This window comes from Mobula hypostoma, chromosome 8, assembly GCF_963921235.1.
Source record: "Mobula hypostoma chromosome 8, sMobHyp1.1, whole genome shotgun sequence".
NCBI lineage: Eukaryota > Metazoa > Chordata > Chondrichthyes > Myliobatiformes > Myliobatidae > Mobula > Mobula hypostoma.
The window spans coordinates 28286822-28307285 of NC_086104.1; the positions used below are offsets into that span (position 1 = coordinate 28286822).

Genomic DNA, 20464 nt, shown 5'->3' on the forward strand with positions numbered 1-20464 from the left:
GTAGTATAACAGGGCTGAATTTGTTCAGTATATCCAGGAAGGTTTCTTAAATCGATATGTGGATGATCCAACGAGAGGAGAGGCCATACTGGACCTAGTGTTGGGTAACGAGCCTGGCTAGATGACTGACTTTTCAGTGGGTGAACTGTTAGGGAACAGTGACCACAACTTCTTAACTTTCAGGATACTATAGATAAGGATAGGTATGGTCCTTGTGGGAGAGTTTTAAATTGGAGGAGGGCACTGGGCAAGAGCTAAGAAGTGTTAATTGGGAGCACATTTTCTCTGGCAAATCCACATCAGACATGTGGAATGTGCTTAAAGATCAATTGCACAGAGTACAGGAAAGATATGTTCCCATTAGAAGGAAGGGCAGAGATGAAAAGATAAGAGAACCTTGGATGTCTAGAGGAGTGATGAATTTAGTCACGAAGAAGAAGGAGAAGTATGTAAAGCTTCAGAAGTTAAGATCAAATGAAGCATATAAGTATAAAGAAGCCAGAAGAGAACTAAAGAAGGCAATTAACAAAGCCAGGAGGGACCATGAAAAGCCCTTGCTAAGTAGGACTAAGGTGAATCCCAGGCATTTAGACATCCATCAAGAGTAAAATGATAACTGGGGAGAGGGTAGGATGACTCGAGGATAGAGAGGGGAACATTTGCTTGGATGAAGAGAATGTGAGTGAGGTACTTAATAAGTTCTTGGCTTCAGTATTTACCAAGTAAAATGTTATGGAGGACTAGGAGATCAGTGCTGAGTGTACAAATACATTAGGGTGTTTCGAGGTCAAGGAGGAGGAAATGTTGGGCCTTCTAATAAGTATTAAAATGTTTAAGTCCTAGGGCCTGATGGGATTTGGCCCAGGTTATTGAAGGTGGCAGGAAACAAGATTGCTGGCCCTAATCCAGTATCTTTGTGCCCTCTCCAGCCAAAGGTGAGGTCCCAGGGAACTGGCCCGTGGCTAAAGTTGTACTTTTCTTTAAGAAGACAACAAGGGGAAATTTTAGGAACTGTAGACTGGTAAGTCTCATGTCAGTTGTAGGGAAATTGCTGGTAAGAATTCTTAACCATAGGACATATGAACATTTGGAAACCCATGAACTAATTAGGGAGAGCCAGCATGGCTTTGTGTGGGGCAAGTCATGTCTTACCAACTTGACTGGGTTTTCTGACAAAGTGACGAGAAAGATTAATGAAGGTAGGGCAGTGGATGTTTCTTCTGGATTTGAGTAAGGTGTTTGACAATGCCCCTCATGAGAGGCTAATCCAGAGAATTAATTGACTATTTGGATTCAGAACTGCCTTGCACTTAGAAGACAGAGGGTAGTGGTTGAATGGACTTACTTGAGCTGGAGGTCTGTAATTAGTGGAGTTCCACAGGGATTCGCGCTGTGACCTCCGCTGTTTGTGATGTATATAAATGACCTGGATGAAAATGTAGATGGATGGATGAGTAAACTTGCAGATGATACCAAGATTAGTGGAGTTGTGGGTAGTGTAGAAGAATGGCAAAGAATGCCGTACAATATAGATCAGTTGCAGGTATGTGCTGAGAAATGGTAAATGGGGTTTAACCCAGATAAACGTGAGGTGTTGCACCTTGGTAGGGCAAATGCAAGGGGCCAACACAAAGTTAAAGGTGAGGTCCTTAACCGTGTCGCTGAGCAGAGAGATCTTGAGATCCAAGTTCATAGCTCCTTTAAAGTGGTTGCACAGGTCGATGAGGTGGTTAAGAAGGTAAATAGAAAAAGCTTGCTTTTATTAGTTGAAGCATTGAGTTCAAAAGTCAGGAGGATATGTTGCAAGTTTATAAAACTCTGGTTAGGTCACATCTGGAGTGTTGTGTACAGTTCTGGCCACCGCACTATAGGAAGGATGTTGAGGCTTTGAAAACGGAGCAGAAGAGGTCCACCAGGATGCTGTCCGGTTTAGAGGGCATATGCTACCACGAGAGGCTGGATAAACTTGGGTTGTTTTTTCTGGAGTGTCGGAGGTGAGAGGAGATGTGACAGAGATTTACATGATTATGAGAGGCATAGATAGAGTGGGCAGAAAGTATCTATTTCCCACATTTAAAATGTCTAATACCAGAGGCTGTGCATTGAGATTCAAGGGGGATGCAAGGGTTAAATTTTTTTTACTCAGAGAGCCGTGGATGCCTGAAATTTGCTGCCTGTCATGGTGGCAGAGGCAAATATATGAGAGGCTTTTAAGTGATGTTTAGATAGGCACATGGATGTAGAGAAGAGGGGGAGATATGGACATGATGTAGGTAGGAGAGATTAACGTTTGGGTATTTTTGACTTGCTTTTTAGCTGGTTCAGCACAATATTGTGGGCTGAGTGCCCTTTTCCGGTACTGTACTGCTCTATGTGCTATGATTCTAGGCCAATGTACATATAAACACCATACTGTCACTCAAATTTGGAGAGTCAGTCATTGATGTGATGAAATACTGTATAGCTTCCTTTGTCTGGACAATTTTATAAGGTAGTCTCAATTCCCTTTTCAGCAGTAGTCACATGTATCACTCCCTTACACGCCCGTAAATGTATAAACCTGTTGTTTTACCTAGTGATCTAATCACTGGAATTCCTTCCTTTGAGTATAAGCATCAGGATCTGTACAGTGCTATCCCAATGATCAAACCCATGAATAATCTTGTCCCAGCCTTGTCTTTGTCACCCCTGCAGTCTCTGTCCTTGTGAAATGGAGTGGTTGCGCGCCTTCACCATCACCATCTTGTCCTGTTTGTACCCAAGTTTAAATTGATGTCCTCCATAATCTGTACTGAGAAAGAAGCACAAGTGAGATTGTAACGTTGGAAGAGAGGAAAACACAGGAGTATGCAAGCCTGGCCATCAGCTTCCAGCTATGTTCACCTTGTCAAACAATAGAAGTGTGTCAGTGTGGTATGCATTGTATTAGAATGACATTGTTTTAAAGAACTGGCAGTGTGTACATCTGAGGCCTTCAGCGGTACTATTTGTGAAGGGGAAGGGATTACAGGAATCGTGGATGTGACTGTTGCTGAACGGTACTTGGCAATGCCGAGCAGTATGGGTTTGGTAAAATGAAGACTTTTATATGCACTGTACTCAGGTGGCTCGGCCATTCAGATGATGCTATTGAATTTCTTGCAACATTGCACCGTGCTCCGTGGCTATGAAGAGATGCAGGGCCAACTTTAAGCAGTACAACTTACCTTTAACTGGAGCTAACCACTGATCACGGTCCTGATGATAAATCCACCCAGTCAGTGGTGCAGTTAGCAGTGCCTGGAGGCTGTAGTCTTGGATACACACCATTTAAGCTGAAGTACTGATGGCTATGCATTCAACTGTTGGAGATTAATTGCGCAGCATAATCGTTGTGCCCAATTTCAGTCGTAACAGTAGTTGGTCAATTTTGACTGTTTTGGCTTCAGTGCTTGCAAAAAAGGTCTATGCTTCATTCCCCTTCTCAAAGTGGTATTAAAGGTTAGCAAGGAAGGATATGATAATGATCTGAATGACCTGGGTTTACAGGTCACTCCCCACCTCCGACCATACTGGTACAGTAAAATACTAGAAAGCACAACTTAGTTAAATTTAATTTTAACTTGGATAAATCTAACATAATAAGACCATAAGCAGAATTAGGCCATTTGGCCCATCGAGTCTGCTCTGCCATTTCATCATGGCTGATCCAATTTTTCTCTCAGCCCCAATCTCCACCCTTCTCCCCATATCCCTTCATGCCCTGACCAATCAAGAATCTATCAACCTCTGCCTTAAATATACATAAAGACTTGGCCTCCACAGCTGCCTGTGGCAAAGAATTCCACAAGTTCACCACTCTCTGGCTAAAGAAATTACCCCTCACTTCCATTTGTAAAAAGACGCCCCTCTATTCTGATGCTGGTCTTAGACTCTCCCACCATAGGAAACATCCTCTCTACATTCACTCTATCAAGGCCCTCCACCTTTAAGGTTTCAATGAGGTCACCCTCAGTCTTCAGAATTCTCCTTTAAGCCCTCTCCAGTTTCAGCATAAGCTTTCTAAGATAAGGGGCCCAAACCTACTAACAGTACTCCAAGTGAGGCCTCACCAATGCTTTAAAAAGTTTCAACTTTTCATCCTTGCTTTTATATTCTAGTCCTCTTAAAATGAATGCTAACATCACATTTACTCTCACGACCACAACTCAATCTGCAAGTTAATCTTTAGGGAATCTTGCACAAGGACTCTCAAGTCCCTTTGTGTCTCAGATGTTTGTATTTTCTCTCCATTTAGAAAATAGTCAACGCTTTAATTTCTTCTACCAAAGTGCCTGACCACACACTTTCCAAAACTATATTCCACCTGCCATTTCTTTACCCATTCTCCTAATCTGTCTGACTTCTTCTGTGGTCTCTCCACCTCCTCAAAACTACCTGCCCCTCCACCAACCTTCATATCATCTGCAAACTTTGCAACAAAGCCATCAATTCCATCATCTAAATTATTGATATAAAACATAAAAAGAATCTTTCCAAACACGGACCCCTGTAGAACATCACTAGTCACTGGCAGCCAGCCAAAAAAGGCTCCCTTTATTCCCACTCTTTGGCTCCTGCCAGTCAGCCACTGCTTTATCCATGCTAGAATCTTTCCTGTAATATCTTGGGTTTGTAGATGGTTAAGCAGTCTCATATGAGGCATCTTGTCAAAGGCCTTCTGAAAAAACAAGAATACAACATCAAACAATTCTCCTTTGTCTATCCTGCTTGTTATTTCTTCAAAGAATTCCAACAGAGTTGTCAGGCAAGACTTTTCCTTGAGGAAACCATGCTAACTATGGCTTATTTTATCATGTGCCTCCAAGTACCCTGAGACATCGTCCTTAATAATTGACTCCAACATCTTCCCAACCACCGAGGTCAGACTAACTGGCCTATAGTTTCCTTTCTTCTGCTTCTCTCCCTTCTTGAAGAGTGAATTGACTTTTGCCATTTTCCAGTTTTCCAGAACCATTTCAAAATCTAGTGAATCATGAAAGTTCATTACTAATGTTTCCATGATCTCTTTAGTCGCCACTTTCTGAACACTGTGGTGTACACCACCTGGTCCAGGTGACTTATCTACCTTCAGATTTTTCAGTTCCCCAAGACCCTAGTCTCTCTAGTTATGGTAAGTTCACCCACTTCATGCCCCCTAATACCTGGAACTTCCACCATACCGCTAGTGTCTTCCACAGTGAAGACTGATGCAAAATACTTATTCAGTTCATCTGCCACTTCATTGTCCGCCGTTATTACATCTCCAGTATTGTTTTCCAGCAGTCCAATATCCACTCTCACCTCTCTTTTACACTCTGAAGAAACTTTTGGTATCCTCTTCAGTATTATTGGCTAGCTTACTTTCATCTTCCATCTTTACCTTAATGGCTTTTTAGTTGCCTTCTGTTAGTTTTTAAAAAGCTTCCTAATCCTCTAACTTCTCACTAATTTTTGCTCTATTATATGCCCTCTCTTTGGCTTTTATGTTAGCTTTGACTTCTCTTGTTAGCCACAGTTGTGTCATCTTTTCATTAGAATACTTCTTCCTCGTTGGGATGTGCATATCCTGTGCCTTTTGAATTGCTTCCACAAATTCCAGCCTTTGCAGATCTGCTGTCATCCCTGCCAGTGTTCTTTTCCAATTAAATCTGGCCAACTTCTCTCTCATGTCTCTGTAATTCCTTTTACTCAAAGGTTTCAAAGGTACATATAATGTCAGAGAAATGTACAGTATATAATATACATCCTAAAATGCTTTTTCTTCTCAACCTTCCACGAAAACAGAGGAATGCCCAAAGAATGAATGACAGTTAAGTGTTAGAACCCCAAACTACCCCCCCCAGCTCCCCTCCCTCCTGCACGTAAGTGGCTGCAAGCAACGAACCCCCCTCTCCCCACCAGCAAAAAAAAACATCGGCACCCGCCACCGAGCACTCATGCGTGCAGCAAAAGCAATAGTAAAGACACCGACTTGCAGTACTCCAAAGACTACATTGTTCACCTGGAATTCGACATACCACATGTTCTCTCTCTCCCTAATAAGGGAGAAAGAGATGTCTCCATTTCACATCGAGAGGGGAGACATAACAAACAACTAGCTGGTTTATGATGCTAAAAGTCCATTGCTTCACTTTTTCCGAGCTTGGTGCCCAAAGATCTCAGGTCTCTGGGCACACAGCCAAAGATCTTCCGACTCCAACGACACACCAGTCTGGGACACTGACCTTTGAACTGACACTGACCACTGACCTGTCTCCAGAGCCCCGAGATCCTAGGACTCCAAAAGCAAGCCAAACTCTTAGGCTGCACCCTTGGCTTGTCAAATAACAGCCAGTCCTGTCACCTGGGAGCAGGTCCCATTCCCACAAAGAACCGAAGTCAGCGTGTAACTCCAGGTCAGGGTCTTCAAAAGAACCTTGAAAGGGAAAAATAGAGGTATTAAAGATGGAAATAGCACTGTTTCCGAAGATGCAAGCAAATGAGTCGCCATTTAGTGCCATCTTGACTAATACTGATACAGCTTGTCCTTCTTAAATTTCAGGGTGAATTCAATCTTATTATGATTGCTTGCCCCTCAGGGTCCTTTTACCTTAAGATCTCCAAACAATTCTGGTTAATTGCACAACACCCAATCCAGGATAGCTGATCCTCTAGTGGGCTCAACCATGAGCTGCTCTAAAAAGCCATCTCATTGGCCCTCCAGAAATTCCCTCCCTGTAATCCGGCATCAACCTGATTTTCCCAATCTACCTGCTTATTGAAGTCCCCTTCACCATTGTAGCATTGCCCTTTTGAAATGCATTTTCTATCCCCCATTGTAATTTGTAGGCCACGTCCTTACTACTGTTTGAGGGTCCACATATGATTCCCATCAGGGTCTTCTTACCTTTGCAGTTCCTTAGCTCTGTCCACAATGATTCAACCCCTTCTGGCCCTATGTCACCTCTTTCTAATGATTTGATTTCATTCTTTACCAACAGAGCAACGCCACCCCCTCTGCCTTCCTGCCTATCTTTTTGATACAATGTGTATCCTTGGACATTAAGCTCCCAGCTGTAATCTTTCAGCCATGATTCAGTGATGTCTACAACATCATACCTGCCAATCTGCAGCTGTGCTACATTCATCTTCCATATTCCGTTTTACAGAGTGCATTCAACACCTTCAGACCTGTATTCACCCCTTTCGTGAATATTACAACATGGAATAACATTTTCAGCATTTTAGGAAGAAGCTGATTAAGGGATCCAGTGAAGCAATTACAAAATTCAAGAAGGCATTTGGATTTACTTCTTGGGTTATAGAATTCAAAAGAGGTGAAATTCATTTAAACTTCCATAGGACATTGTTTAAGCCACAAATAAAATACAGAGCTTGATCTGCCTACAATAAAGGTGATTTGGGAACATTGGAGAAAGAACAAAGGAAGATTTAAAAGGGTGGTACTAAAACTGAGTTATTAATTAAAAAGGGAAAGTTAAGGGGCTTAGCAGCTTTATTTAAAGGAGGGTGTGTGATGGTGCCTTTTAAAATACAGAACTAACTGAGCAGGATAGAAGTGTTTACACTTCTGGATGTTCAGAAACTTGTGGACACAAAAATGCAAGCTACAAATCTAAACCGAGCAATGCTTTGTTTTAAGGGAGTGGTTAGAATGTGGAATTAATTTTTGTAGGATGTGGTTTCAACATGTAGATACACTGAAAAAGAAATGAGATTAAATAAAATAATAGAAAAGATGCACAGGTAAGATTGATGCAATGAGAGAGTATTGCTTAGTGAACGGACAACAAAAAAACACCTGGGCTATTCTTGTGCTCCACGTTTTATGCAATGTACAAACAATGACAATTTTTAATCAGTGTAGAATACAAGGGAAAGTGGAAACAAAATAAACTGTTGGAGAAACTCAGTGGGTCAGTCAGTCTCCAAGGAGACAAAGGGATATTTTGGGTCAAAAAGTTACTGGAAATCCAAAGCAACAGATATAAAGTGCTGGAGAAACTCAGCAGGTCAGGCAGCATCCATGGAAATGAATAAATGTTTGATATTTCAGGCTGACACTCTTCTTCAGGAAAGGAAAGGGGAGGATAGAATAACAATATGGGGGAGGGGAGGTTGTGGATAGGTGGGAAGCATAGAGAGATGGTGATAGGTGAAGCCAGGTGAGTAAGAAAGATAAAGGGCTAGAGAAGAAGGGAAGTGAGAGAGGAGAGGAGAGGGAACTGTAGGGGATTAGAAAAGAGGAGGGGACCCAGAGGGAGGTGATAGGCAGGTGAGAAGAGCTGAGAGGTCAGAGTGGGGAAATAGAAGAAGAAGGGAGAGGGAGGGAATTTTTTTACTGGAAGGAGAAATCAATATTCATGCCATCAGTTTGGAGGGGTACTCGGACAGAATGTAAGGTGTTGCTCTTCCACCCCGAGTGTGGCCTCATCTGACCCAAGAGGAGACCATGGACTGAAATGTCAGAATGGGAATTGGAATTAAAATGTTTGGCCACTGGGAGGTTTTGGTGGCTGGTGTAGCGCTGCTCAATGAAACGGTCCCCCAGTTTTCAATGGGCCTCATCAATGTATAGGAGGCCACTTCGGGAGCACCAGACACAATAGACGACCTCTCCTCAATACAGAGGAAGTTCAAGACCCTACATCAGGACCCAGAGTGTAAAGGGAAGATAGACAGCCTACTAAAGGGGAAAGAGAGAGGTGAAATGAGGTCTAGTATGTGAGGTGGGCAATAATGCACAGATGGAGCCAGACAAAGGTTGGGGGAGTTTTGATACCGAGACTGGTGGATGGTGGGTGGAAAGAGATGAAGGGGGAAAAATTGAGTGGACAGAGTCAGTGGGAGGAGGATAAGAGGGAGGTCGAAGCTTGAAGGTGATAAGTGGAACCAGGTAAGGGAAGAATCTAACCAGATGGGGGAGAAAGGTAAGGCAAGAGAAAAAAACCCAAGTGGTTATGTGTGTGAGTGGTTGGCAGATTGAATGAGGTGGGGAGAAATAAAAAATCAAGGGAATGGGGTAAGGGAGAAAGGAGGAAATGGAGAAAATGAACAAAGGGATTGAACCTATATGTACCAGGAGTGGTAGGAAAAGGGGGGTGCAGGCAGTGTGGGCTACTCGATAACTGGTGAAAGGAAAGATATTTGATTGTGTCTGAAAACAGGAATTCAGGGATAGTGTGTGTGCTACATGCATAAGTAGTGTTCAAGAGCTTAGTTTCCAGCAATATGGGGGAAAAAAATAGCAAAAAACTAAAAGCTTGAATTTCCAGAGCAGCACAGACTAATAAGCAAAAGCCTGCTGGTCGATGTGACAAATGTTTCCCAAATTGATTGCAACCCTTGGCACCCTGCTATGTCAGGATACAGTTTGCTACTTTTGCAAAATCCCAGGAGACTTTTACATCCCTCACAATAGTGGTTTGAAGGACCAGGTCAGCCTCCTCTAATGTGCTGATGAAGGGTCTCAGCCCGAAACGTCAACTGTTTACTCTTTTCCATAGATGCTGCCTGGCCTGCTGAGTTCCTCCTGCATTTTGTGTGTGTTGCTTTGGACTTCCAGCATCTATAGATTTTCTCATCTCAGTCACGTCTAATGTCCAGTTTCCTTGAAGGACTGGTGAAAGTCGTCATGATCCCGATGAGTTGATGGTGGAGCTATGTACATCATGGTAGTGACATCATTCACAACATGTTGAAGACCCCTCCTTGAACAGGGTTTCCTTATGCCCCCATTACTAGGGCACATGGAGCATTAGCATGAAGAAGTTTAGTACCATTATATTCAAGAGATGGAGGGGATAGAATACATAGCTGGAGCTGACAACAACTGATGGGAATGGATTGGTGCTTTACTCAAAGTAGCCTTTATATGTTCAACCAACATACATCAAAGTTGCTGGTGAACACAGCAGGCCAAGCAGCATCTGTAGGAAGAAGTGCAGTCGACGTTTCAGGCGGAGACCCTTCGTCAGGACTTTATATGTTCTCCTTTTTTGTAAGATGACAGGTCTTCAGTTGACCCTCAGAACAATCCGTTACTGAGTTCCCAGAGGAAACATTAATCTAGCAAGGAGACAAAATAAGTATTCTGTTCTTGCTTAACCATAGCCAATAAAAATCAGTAATATTTATAATGCCATTTAGAACCTGGATTTTATGTGAGTAATTGAATGATTGTTCTGTTAGTTTAACAAATACCACATTATTTTGTCAATTTCTTGTAATTTTATATTGGAGTGTGGCTGTCTTTATTTGCTCTACTGTTCAATGAAGGCAGGATGTTTTGGCCTGAGGCCATTTAAATGTGCTAATCCTCAAGTGGTGCTCTTTCTTTTTAAAACAAAAAACCGTAGTGACAGCAATCTTTGAAGACCTTATTGTGACCTGAGATTTTACTGCAGAAGAAAACATCACTTACATCCAAATAATTGTTGCTTTCACAGGTTCTGGTTACAGCTGAACACCGCATGGACTGAAGAATCAAGTGCAGTCATTGCACTGGATAATGTGACACTCAGTCTTGCCTGTTATCTAACAAGTGAGTATAATTATCACCTCTTTTTCTGTTTAATAATACTGGATCTATAACAAATCGTGCATCCTTGAATGATAACTATAGAGGCAACTACAGCCTGCCATTTGATGGTACAAGGAGAAATGAAAAAGACTAAGAAGTGAAATAATAGGGAACAGTGGGTTGGACCATTATCTGTGGGCCTATTTTTGATAACTGTGATGGGCTTGTGTTTGTGCAGAAGCTTCCTTCATCCATAGGTATATAAAATTATAGATAGATATCTACTTTATTGATTCCAAAGGAAATTAGTGTCACAGTAGCATTACAAGTGCACAGATATACAAATATTAGAAGAGAAGTAAGAAAGAATAAAAGATAAGTTACCTCAAACAGTCTAACATGGTGGGGGGGGGGGGGTGGTTATCACTTCTCTAGCTGTAGGTTGTCTCATTGTAAAGCCTAATGGCTGAGGGTAAGAATGACCTCATATAGCACTCTTTGGAGCAGCACAGTTCTCTTAGTCCATTACTAAAAGTGCTTCTCTGTCAGCCTAGGTGGCATGCTGAAGGTGAGAAATACTGTCCAGAATTGCCAGAATTTCTGTAAGGACCTTTGTTCTACCACAGCCTCCAGTGTGTCCAGCTTGACTCCTATAACAGAGCCAGCCATTCTACCCAGGTTATCGAGACATAGAAACATAGAAAATAGGTGCAGGAGTAGGCCATTCGGCCCTTCGAGCCTGCACCGCCATTTATTATGATCATGGCTGATCATCCAACTCAGAACCCAGCCTTCCCTCCATACCCCCTGACCCCTGTAGCCACAAGGGCCATATCTAACTCCCTCTTAAACATAGCCAATGAACTGGCCTCAACAGTTTGCTGTGGCAGAGAATTCCACAGATTCACCACTCTCTGTGTGAAGAAGTTTTTCCTAATCTCGGTCCTAAAAGGCTTCCCCTCTATCCTCAAACTGTGACCCCTTGTTCTGGACCTCCCCAACATCGGGAACAATCTTCCCGCATCTAGCCTGTCCAATCCCTTTAGGATCTTATACGTTTCAATCAGATCCCCCCTCAATCTTCTAAATTCCAACGAGTACAAGCCCAGTTCATCCAGTCTTTCTTCATATGAAAGACCTGCCATCCCAGGAATCAATCTGGTGAACTTTCTTTGTACTCCCTCTATGGCAAAGATGTCTTTCCTCAGAATAGGAGACCAAAACTGCACACAATACTCCAGGTGTAGTCTCACCAAGGCCTTGTACAACTGCAGTAGTACCTCCCTGCTCCTGTACTCGAATCCTCTCGCTATAAATGCCAGCATACCATTCGCCTTTTTCACCGCCTGCTGTACCTGCATGCCCACTTTCAATGACTGGTGTATAATGACACCCAGGTCTCGTTGCACCTCCCCTTTTCCTAATCGGCCACCATTCAGATAATAATCTGTTTTCCTATTTTTGCCACCAAGGTGGATAACTTCACATTTATCCACATTAAATTGCACCTGCCATGAGTTTGCCCACTCACCCAACCTATCCAAGTCACCCTGCATCCTCTTAGCATCCTCCTCACTGCTAACACTGCCACCCAGCTTCGTGTCATCCGCAAACTTGGAGATGCTGCATTTAATTCCCTCATCCAAGTCATTAATATATATTGTAAACAACTGGGGTCCCAGCACTGAGCCTTGCGGTACCCCACTAGTCACCGCCTGCCATTCTGAAAAGGTCCCGTTTATTCCCACTCTTTGCTTCCTGTCTGCTAACCAATTCTCCACCCACACCAATACCTTACCCCCAATACCGTGTGCTTTAAGTTTGCACACTAATCTCCTGTGTGGGACCTTGTCAAAAGCCTTTTGAAAATCCAAGAGACTGTTGGCATCACCCACGTTGATGCCATTGCCCCAGCACACCACCATATAGAAGATTATACTGGTGACAACAGGCTGGTAGAACATGTAAAGGAGAGGACTACATACTCCAAAGGACCTCAGTCTCCTCAGAATGTAGGGGCAACTCTTGTCCTTCTTGTACACAGCCTCTGTGTTGATGTTTAACTCAAGTCTGTCATCCAGGTGCACCCCCAGGTACTTGTGGTTCTTCACCACATCTATGTTCTCATCAGCAATAGTAACAGGGAGCAGCGCAGGCTTAGTCTTCTGAAGTCCATCACCATCTCCTTCGCCTTACTGATGTTGAGCTGTAGATGATTCAGCTTGCTCCATTTGGCAAAGTCCTCCACCAGGGCCCCATATTCATCCTCCTGTCCTTCTTTTATACACCCACCTATGGCCGAGTCATCAGAGAATTTTTGAAGAGTATACACAGGGCAAATGCAAGCAGGCTTTTTCCACTGAGGTTGGCTGGGGCTACAGCCAGAGGTCATGGGTTAAGGGTGAAAGGTGAGAAGTTTAAGGGGAGCACGAGGGCAAAATTCTTCACTCAGAAGGCCATGAGAGTGTGGAATGAGCTGCCAGCACGAGTGGTACATGCAAGCTCGAGTTCAACATTTAAGAGAAGTTCGGATAGGTACATGGATGGTAGGGATTTGGAGGGCTATGGTCCTAGTGCAGGTCGATAGGAGTAGGCTGTTTAAATAGTTTTAGTGTGGACTAGGTGGGCTAATGAGCCTCTTTCTATGCTGTACCCCTCTATAGTCTATAGACGTTAGAATACTGCGTAAAGTTGTAATTCCACCAATAGCTGCACAGCAGAGAACTCTTCATTAATACGCACAATTTGGCAGTCATTTTTGGAGAGATGATAGGCACCATTGAAGTGTGAAGCAATATGTAACTCTTCTGAGTTGTGACTTGAGGTCCTTCACTGAGAAGTCTCCTTCTGTGGATCTAGTTTCACACCCCAGTATCTGACAGCTCTGAAGTTGATGAGCATAAAAAGGTAAACGAAAATAAATATCATTAACTACTACAAAAAAGTGCATTCAATCTTTGAGGGTAGTTATTTTCCTGCTGTGCATTCTGGAAGTGTTAAATATGGAACTGGTCCAATGGAAAGTAGCAATATTATTTGGTAAACAAAGTAAAGCTGTCTGAAGTTTGAAACAAGTATTCCATGGGCAGTCAGCTATTTTGCATGGGAGACCTGATTTCTGAAACTGATTAAATCACGGTTAAAATCCTAGTTTGGACACGTAAGAGCTTTTTCAAAATTATTCTTCTGGTTCTGTAATTATAGTCTTATAATAGCTGTATCTATAATAAGATAGACATATATCCATTATACAGTAAACAATTTCAACTTGTTTAATAAAAATAAAACATTCAAATTGACATGAATATGAATCAAGTAAAACAATTTATTGGAACACATTGAAGATATCACATTACTGTGGATTAATGCTAATATGCTGAAACTGTTTACTTTGATTTTTCAGCAGAAATGTTTGTTAAGTCTGTTAAGCCTCATCAGCCAAATGCCCCCTTATATTCTACATTTCCTTAAACTTGCATTCTGTCAGTCTCAGCTTAAAAAAACAGACAGAAATTTAAAGTCCTAAATTTATTTCCTCAGCAAAACCGTAGATCTATTTTTCCAAATTATTGCAGGTAGCATTTACGAAAGAACTGCAAAATAAATGTGTGAAACTGATAGATCAATATTTATAACATTGACATAGATTCTTGAAGAGGTGATGTCCCGTTATATCGCTGGGCACACATGCTGGGGACTACTGACATGGTGTACCATTTCTTTTCACTCTTTCACCCTTATGATTTTTACATGCTGCTTGTCTATAATCAAACGGCAGGAACTTGTCCTATAAAGTCAGAGTGCTGATCACTGGTGGTGAGTACTCGATGGTTGGCACGGAAGACACTCGCCACATCCTTGCTGACCATCAAGCACTCATCTCCAGTATTTAGGACTGCTGCCTAACAACTCCAGAGACTAGAATTCAATCCTTTCAAAGGTATTGCCCACCATCTCCCTGTGAGAGTGAGAATTTCCTCCAGGTGATATGCTTTCCTCCCAGATCCCAAAGATGTGCCATTTGCTAGCTAACTGATTGCTGTAAATTACCTCATCTGTTGGTTGATTGGAACATGGGAGAGAGGGAATTGTTTACAGGGAAAATAAATGAGCGAAGGAGACTAATAGAATTACTTTGAGGCCCCATAGACAAGACAGCAAAATGGCTTCCGCATATGTAATGAGAAATATATTCCATCTTATCTGGTATGGGAAACCAAGAAGTCCACCATCCCAGTATTTAAGTTCAGAGCACAAATCGGGTGTTTCTGAGGAAGATTTAGTTGTGTATGGTCAGACACTCACACAAATTACTGGTCTGCTGCAGTGGATCAGGTTCTAAAAGGACCAATTTTCTGCCAGAATTTGAGAAGGCCCCAATGTGTTGACTAGATCTGGAGAGGCCTGGCTTAAGGGCATGCTATTCCATGGCTTGTTCCACCTCATCATTTTTTTTTCCCCAGACGATTTCAATAGAGAGATTTATAGCAGAGAACTCATCTGCTGCAAGTAATAGTGTTAGAGACATATAAAAATGAATATTTGCCACTGAGATTCACAACACCAATAAAATAAAGCATAGAAAGCCATAAAGTGACTGCTTTTATTTCTGGCTGAAATATTTCATTTCCCAGGTTATTTGCCATCTCCTTTAAATCAGCTAGTGCCACAACTGATTCCCAGGCAATGCTAGATTTACATTTCACAAACATCCTTCAACAACTACATTCTGCATGGCAAAACATCAGGAAGTGGTTTCAATTTGTCTTTCCAAAATTGGGAGTTAAATGAGGTGTCTATCTCATTGAATATTTCTAATGTTCAGCCACACAAAATATGCGACAGCTGAAATTATGTTGTAGTCCAGTGGAACAGAACTCTAGTTGATCTTCCACTTTCAGTTATCTGAATAGAGATCTATATCGATATATTTTTCACAGCACAGAAACAGGCTATTTAGTACAACCGATGTTAACGCCCTACACAATTCTCTCCCCACTCTTTTGACTACTACTTAGGAGAACAGTAGCATGTTAATGTCTGGATCTCAGTGTAATATTAAACTTTAGTTCAGGGCAGCTCAAAGTCAATTCATGGATACACGGGTGACAGGCATTGTGAAAATGGTTGCCTTGAGTGTTGTGTGTGAGTGTTCTGTACGATATATGAATTATTGGGTGGGAGTGTTGATTAGTAAAGATTGTTGTCAGTGGAGCAGCGTGTGATTGCATTTTTTTTTTCTGTAGTAGTTGGCAGATGGGATTTGTTACAGCTTGCAATGAAATGTTCCTGTGAACTCATTCTTGAGGCATTGAGATCTGACAATATGGGATATTGCTGGTTGCTATGACCTCTCTGGCCACCACTTCCAATACGTTCATCATTTCTACACAGTTGTGTTTTCAAGGCAGCTGAAGATGTAGAGACAGAATCTTGGTAACCACCTCTTCCATTAAGAATGTCTAATTAGTGATAGAGGCAGGGTTCCTGTTTTTGTGTCTGTCTTGCCATTCTTATATATCGCCTTCAAATTAGTCTCCATTTGTCTTTTAAAAGCTGCAGCCTAACATTTATCACAGACTATTTTCGTCTAGTGTATTGGTTCCTGAAATTACTCATGTTTGCTGTACATTAAGGTTTAAGTACACAAGTCTTTGCACAAGATGCATGTGCAATAATCTTGATAACCTCGCAGGGGCTTATGGACATGAGTCCCCAATATGCGTTTATGTGCAATTTGCTCAGATTTTCAAAACTAGAGAAGCCTATGATTGATGGCCACAGCAGTAGCCTTAAATTAAGCTAAATTGACAGTGAAAATTAATTGGAGCTGATCTTCTTAACAATGAACAATTAAGAACATGGATGATTGACAAGGAATTAGAAAAAAAAGGTGTACTGCAACTATGTGCTCTATTTATTGTGAAGGAAAAGCAAAATAGAAATTCAACAAAAGTAGAATTTAAAAAATCCAGTTAATGAAAGTAGACTATAAACTGGTTCACTCATAAACTGTTAATTGAAACTTAAAACACAATAACTATGTGAGTCGTCTTTTTCCACATTCAGCCGATCCGAATAAATTATTTAGGATCAAGCTACACTATTCCAAAACACTGATGGCCCTCGACTTAAAAGCACAAAAATTGTTCCAAAAATACAACAACAAAAGAAGAAATGCTTTGGGTATCACCTTTATAAAGGTTGATATTCATGTAGATGAACAGGAAGGCCAATATTTGTAATTCGAGATGGATGTGTTAAGTGCCTTTTGCCAGACAAATTTTTGGAAAGTGGTGATTATAAACCATTTTCAAAGTATTGCAGGAAAACTATCACTTTCAAACCCTTGTGTTGCTTAAGGATTCAAAGTTAAGTTTGGGGTCATGTACACAATACATTTATGCACAGGTGCAATGAAAAACTTGCTTGCAGCAGCATCACAGGCCCATGGCATCAGATAAGCAGCACTCAGAAGAAAAACAAATTATACATAAATTATGCACAATTTTTAATAAGGAAACAGAATTAGAACAAAACAAATCGAAGTCCATTTTAGTGCAAAGTGGTCAAAATATTCAGTGTTGCTGAACTGTAGTCAATAGGGTTTTGTAGATTGGTGTAATATCCAAATGGTTGAAGGGCAGCAGTTGTTCTTGGTGGTATGCATGCGCCTTAAGACCTCCTGTCTGATGGTACCTGCGGAAAGATGGCATGGCCTGGATGGTGGGGATCTTATGTGTTTTTATAATTTACCAGTCCAAATCAGGGTAATCATTGCTTGGTACTAACTGCTGTAATGTTAGCAACAGAGACAGGAAAAACATCGTAGTTGAAGGCCACTATCATTAATTAATCCACCTGGCATCAGTCAGCTGCAGCAGCCAATCATTTAGTCACTGCAGTTTACTACAGGGATTCTGAATGGACTGAGCATTTTGGTGGCAGGGCCAGGAAGGTTCTCTGCTTATATCATGCCTGAACTTCCAATCAATTCCAATGTCTCTTGGCTGGAGCCAATTGGTTCTCATCTAATTTTCATTGATGTTTATTCATGGGACGTGTTATCATTGGCAAGTCTGACATTTAGCGCCCTTCTAAATTTACTGCTGCCTGGGGTTAAACACCTTTGCAAGTGTAACATCTGCACTAACTTCTGCAAACCTCCAGTCATGACTGCGAAGGAGCATTTGGGATGATATTGAGAACCTCAAGGTCATACACTAAAAAAAACATAGCAAATGGCAAAAGGAATACACCACTTCACAAACAGCTCACCCCCCCCCCCCCCCGTATCATTAGCTACCTCATGACCACCTAAGGAACAATCTGAAGCTCTTACATTGGACTTATTAACCATTTCAAAACCCACAAATTGGGGTAGAAGCAAGTCATGCACGATCCCGAGGGAGTGCTGAAGAAGAACGTATTCCCGTGGTGCTGTCAGATAGGAAGTTCCAGGAGTTCGGCCATGTCCCAATAAAGCAATAGTTATTGATCGCCAAGGCAGATTCATGAGTGCAAGTTAAGATGAACCTGTTAACATATGCCTGCTACCCTTCTAGAAGATTGAAGTCATGTGTTAAGCACTGTTAAGGTGTATTGCTGAGTTGCTGTAATGCTTCTTATCAGTGGTGCAGATTGCATCCACAACATTTTGATGAGCAACAGATTGAATGACTGTGCTGATGGATAGGGTGTTAATCAATGGGCTGCCTAATGCTAGACGGTAGGGATTCTTAAATATTATTGGAGCAGCCTGACCCAGCAAATGGAGAGTGCTCATTAATACTCCTGATTAATAACCAGATAGAGGAAAAGTGATGAAATCTGTCTGGAGATTGAAGCCTGGAGAGGGACAACCTGTCCAATAAGTTTTCTTGGCTGATGCTGAAGATGATTGTGCTTTGTACAATGGATTAGTGAAGAAATCTAAACCAAGTGATTTATAGTTATGTCTGTTTGAATGTCCATCAGATCTAATAACAGATAAATGCTGTTGGTAGTATTCTGGTAGTTTATCTCTGGTCTTTCCTGTAATTCTCTTAAACATTGCATGTTCTTATTGTTTTTTTTTTCTTGGTCCTCTTTCAATAGGTAGTGCAGACAACGCATCCAGAAATGATTCTGCCAGTCCAAGCCAGCATCTGTTAGGGCAAGCCTTTATAAACAAAACTGTTGTGGCAGCCAGCAAGAAGACGCAAGAAGGAGCTCAAGTCAGTGGGTCAACAGGTATGAACAACACGAAATAATTATGGCATTTCAGAATACTGTTTTTGCAATAATAACGTGATAGTGTGTTTTATTTTCCATTTATAACAATGACACTTGCTGATTTTACAGCAGCTTTTGAGTACAATGAATCTTATGTCGAAAGGACATTTGTGTCCAGAAATCATACCTGGTTTAACAATTTATATTGAAAAGAAATTTGAGAAGTCATTTCTCAGGATTTTCCCACAAGCACATAATAATATGATTGTCATTAGTAACATAAGTATATATTTAAATAAAGATTGTCTTAGAATGTGATCTATAGTAAGTTTAGTCTGCAGCCTATGTAACTTGAGCCAGGATTGATACATCTATTCATGCAGCAGCCACGCAATTAATAGACAACTGGAAGAACTCAGCTGGTTGAGCAGCATCTATGGGGAGGTGGAGCCAAGGAAACCCTGCATCAGGATAGCCTCAGTGTTTGATCCAAAATGTTGGCAGTTCCTGTCCCCCATCCCTGTAGATGCTGCTCTATTGGGCAGTTCCTCCAGCAGGCTGTTTGTTTCTCCAGATTCCGCGATTCTGCTGTTTCTTGTGTTACCGCTCAGCTAATCCCTGGGTCAGTTGTCCCAGTGGTTCAGCAGAAATTTCTGCCTCTGTATTTAACAGATGGTAAAGAATTAGCTTTGTTTTGAAATGTTCTTGGTATTAAAGCAACTGAAATTGTTAGGTCTTGGAAGGTACAATTGCATATTTAGCAATATCAGATATGACTTAATTTATGTATATTTAACTTCTCTTATGCTGCTGATCAAAATGAAGCAGAACCATGCAAAACATCACTGAAATTTCAAAAAATCTTATCTTGTGGACTCTTGTGAGTTCTGATCATTATAGCATGCGTGCTGCAATTCATAAAGAGTAGAATGCAGGAGTGAGACAACAACAGCAGAAGCCTATTCCTGCTTGTCTGCACTTAACATAAAATAATTCACGACATGCAAGAGCAACATAATTAGATGAACAGAAACATTAGAACTAAAACCATGGTCATAAAGGAGGGCGTACGGAGCATCTCAAGGAAGGAGGGAAGTGGGGAGTGGAGGAAGGAAATTACAAAGCCTAGAACTAGAATGTCTGGAGTCATAGTTGCCAACAGTAAGACAAAGGGAGAAAATTGGAGAAACAGAGTACTATTTTATTCAGAAGGAATAACAGAAAAGACCATCATTTATTAACCATACCTAATTTATTTGCAATGATGGCAGTGTGCACTATTTTAAGCCATGGCAATTTATGTAGTGGAGGTATCGCCATGTTATTAATAGGTAGAAAATGTTCAAGTATACTGATCCAGTCGGGTGGTCAATACCTGGTACTGTTTGCATGAATACAATTTGCCATTTATCAGCTTAAGCCTAAGTGTTATTCCTGTCATTCTGCATGGTTCTTCACTTTCTGAGGAGTACAAATGGAACTGAATACTGTGTGAACATTTAAGATCCAATGAACGCTGCACAGATGTTGGAAATCTCAAAATGAAACAGAAAATAATAGAAATCCTCAGAAGGTCAGGCTGCATCTGTGGGAAGAGAAACAGAGTTGATGGCTTTAGGTTGGGGTTGTGTTAATTGAGTTTAAAACAAGCTTGTAATGCTAGTGGAAGAAGGGGATATACTGTATTTCTTTTCCCACTCGCCAGAT

General features: G+C 41.5%; 1 protein-coding gene across 3 annotated transcripts in view; it reads left to right on the forward strand.

The window, feature by feature from the left end:
- LOC134350426 (ALK tyrosine kinase receptor-like) overlaps positions 1-20464 on the forward strand; it is a 1308522-nt gene that overhangs the window by 998089 nt on the left and 289969 nt on the right. For all 3 annotated transcript variants that reach the window (XM_063055604.1, XM_063055603.1, XM_063055605.1), the window contains exons 10-11: positions 10470-10564; positions 18641-18775. In XM_063055604.1, the coding sequence (XP_062911674.1) occupies positions 10470-10564; positions 18641-18775 (230 nt within the window). The remainder of the gene's footprint in view (positions 1-10469; positions 10565-18640; positions 18776-20464) is intronic.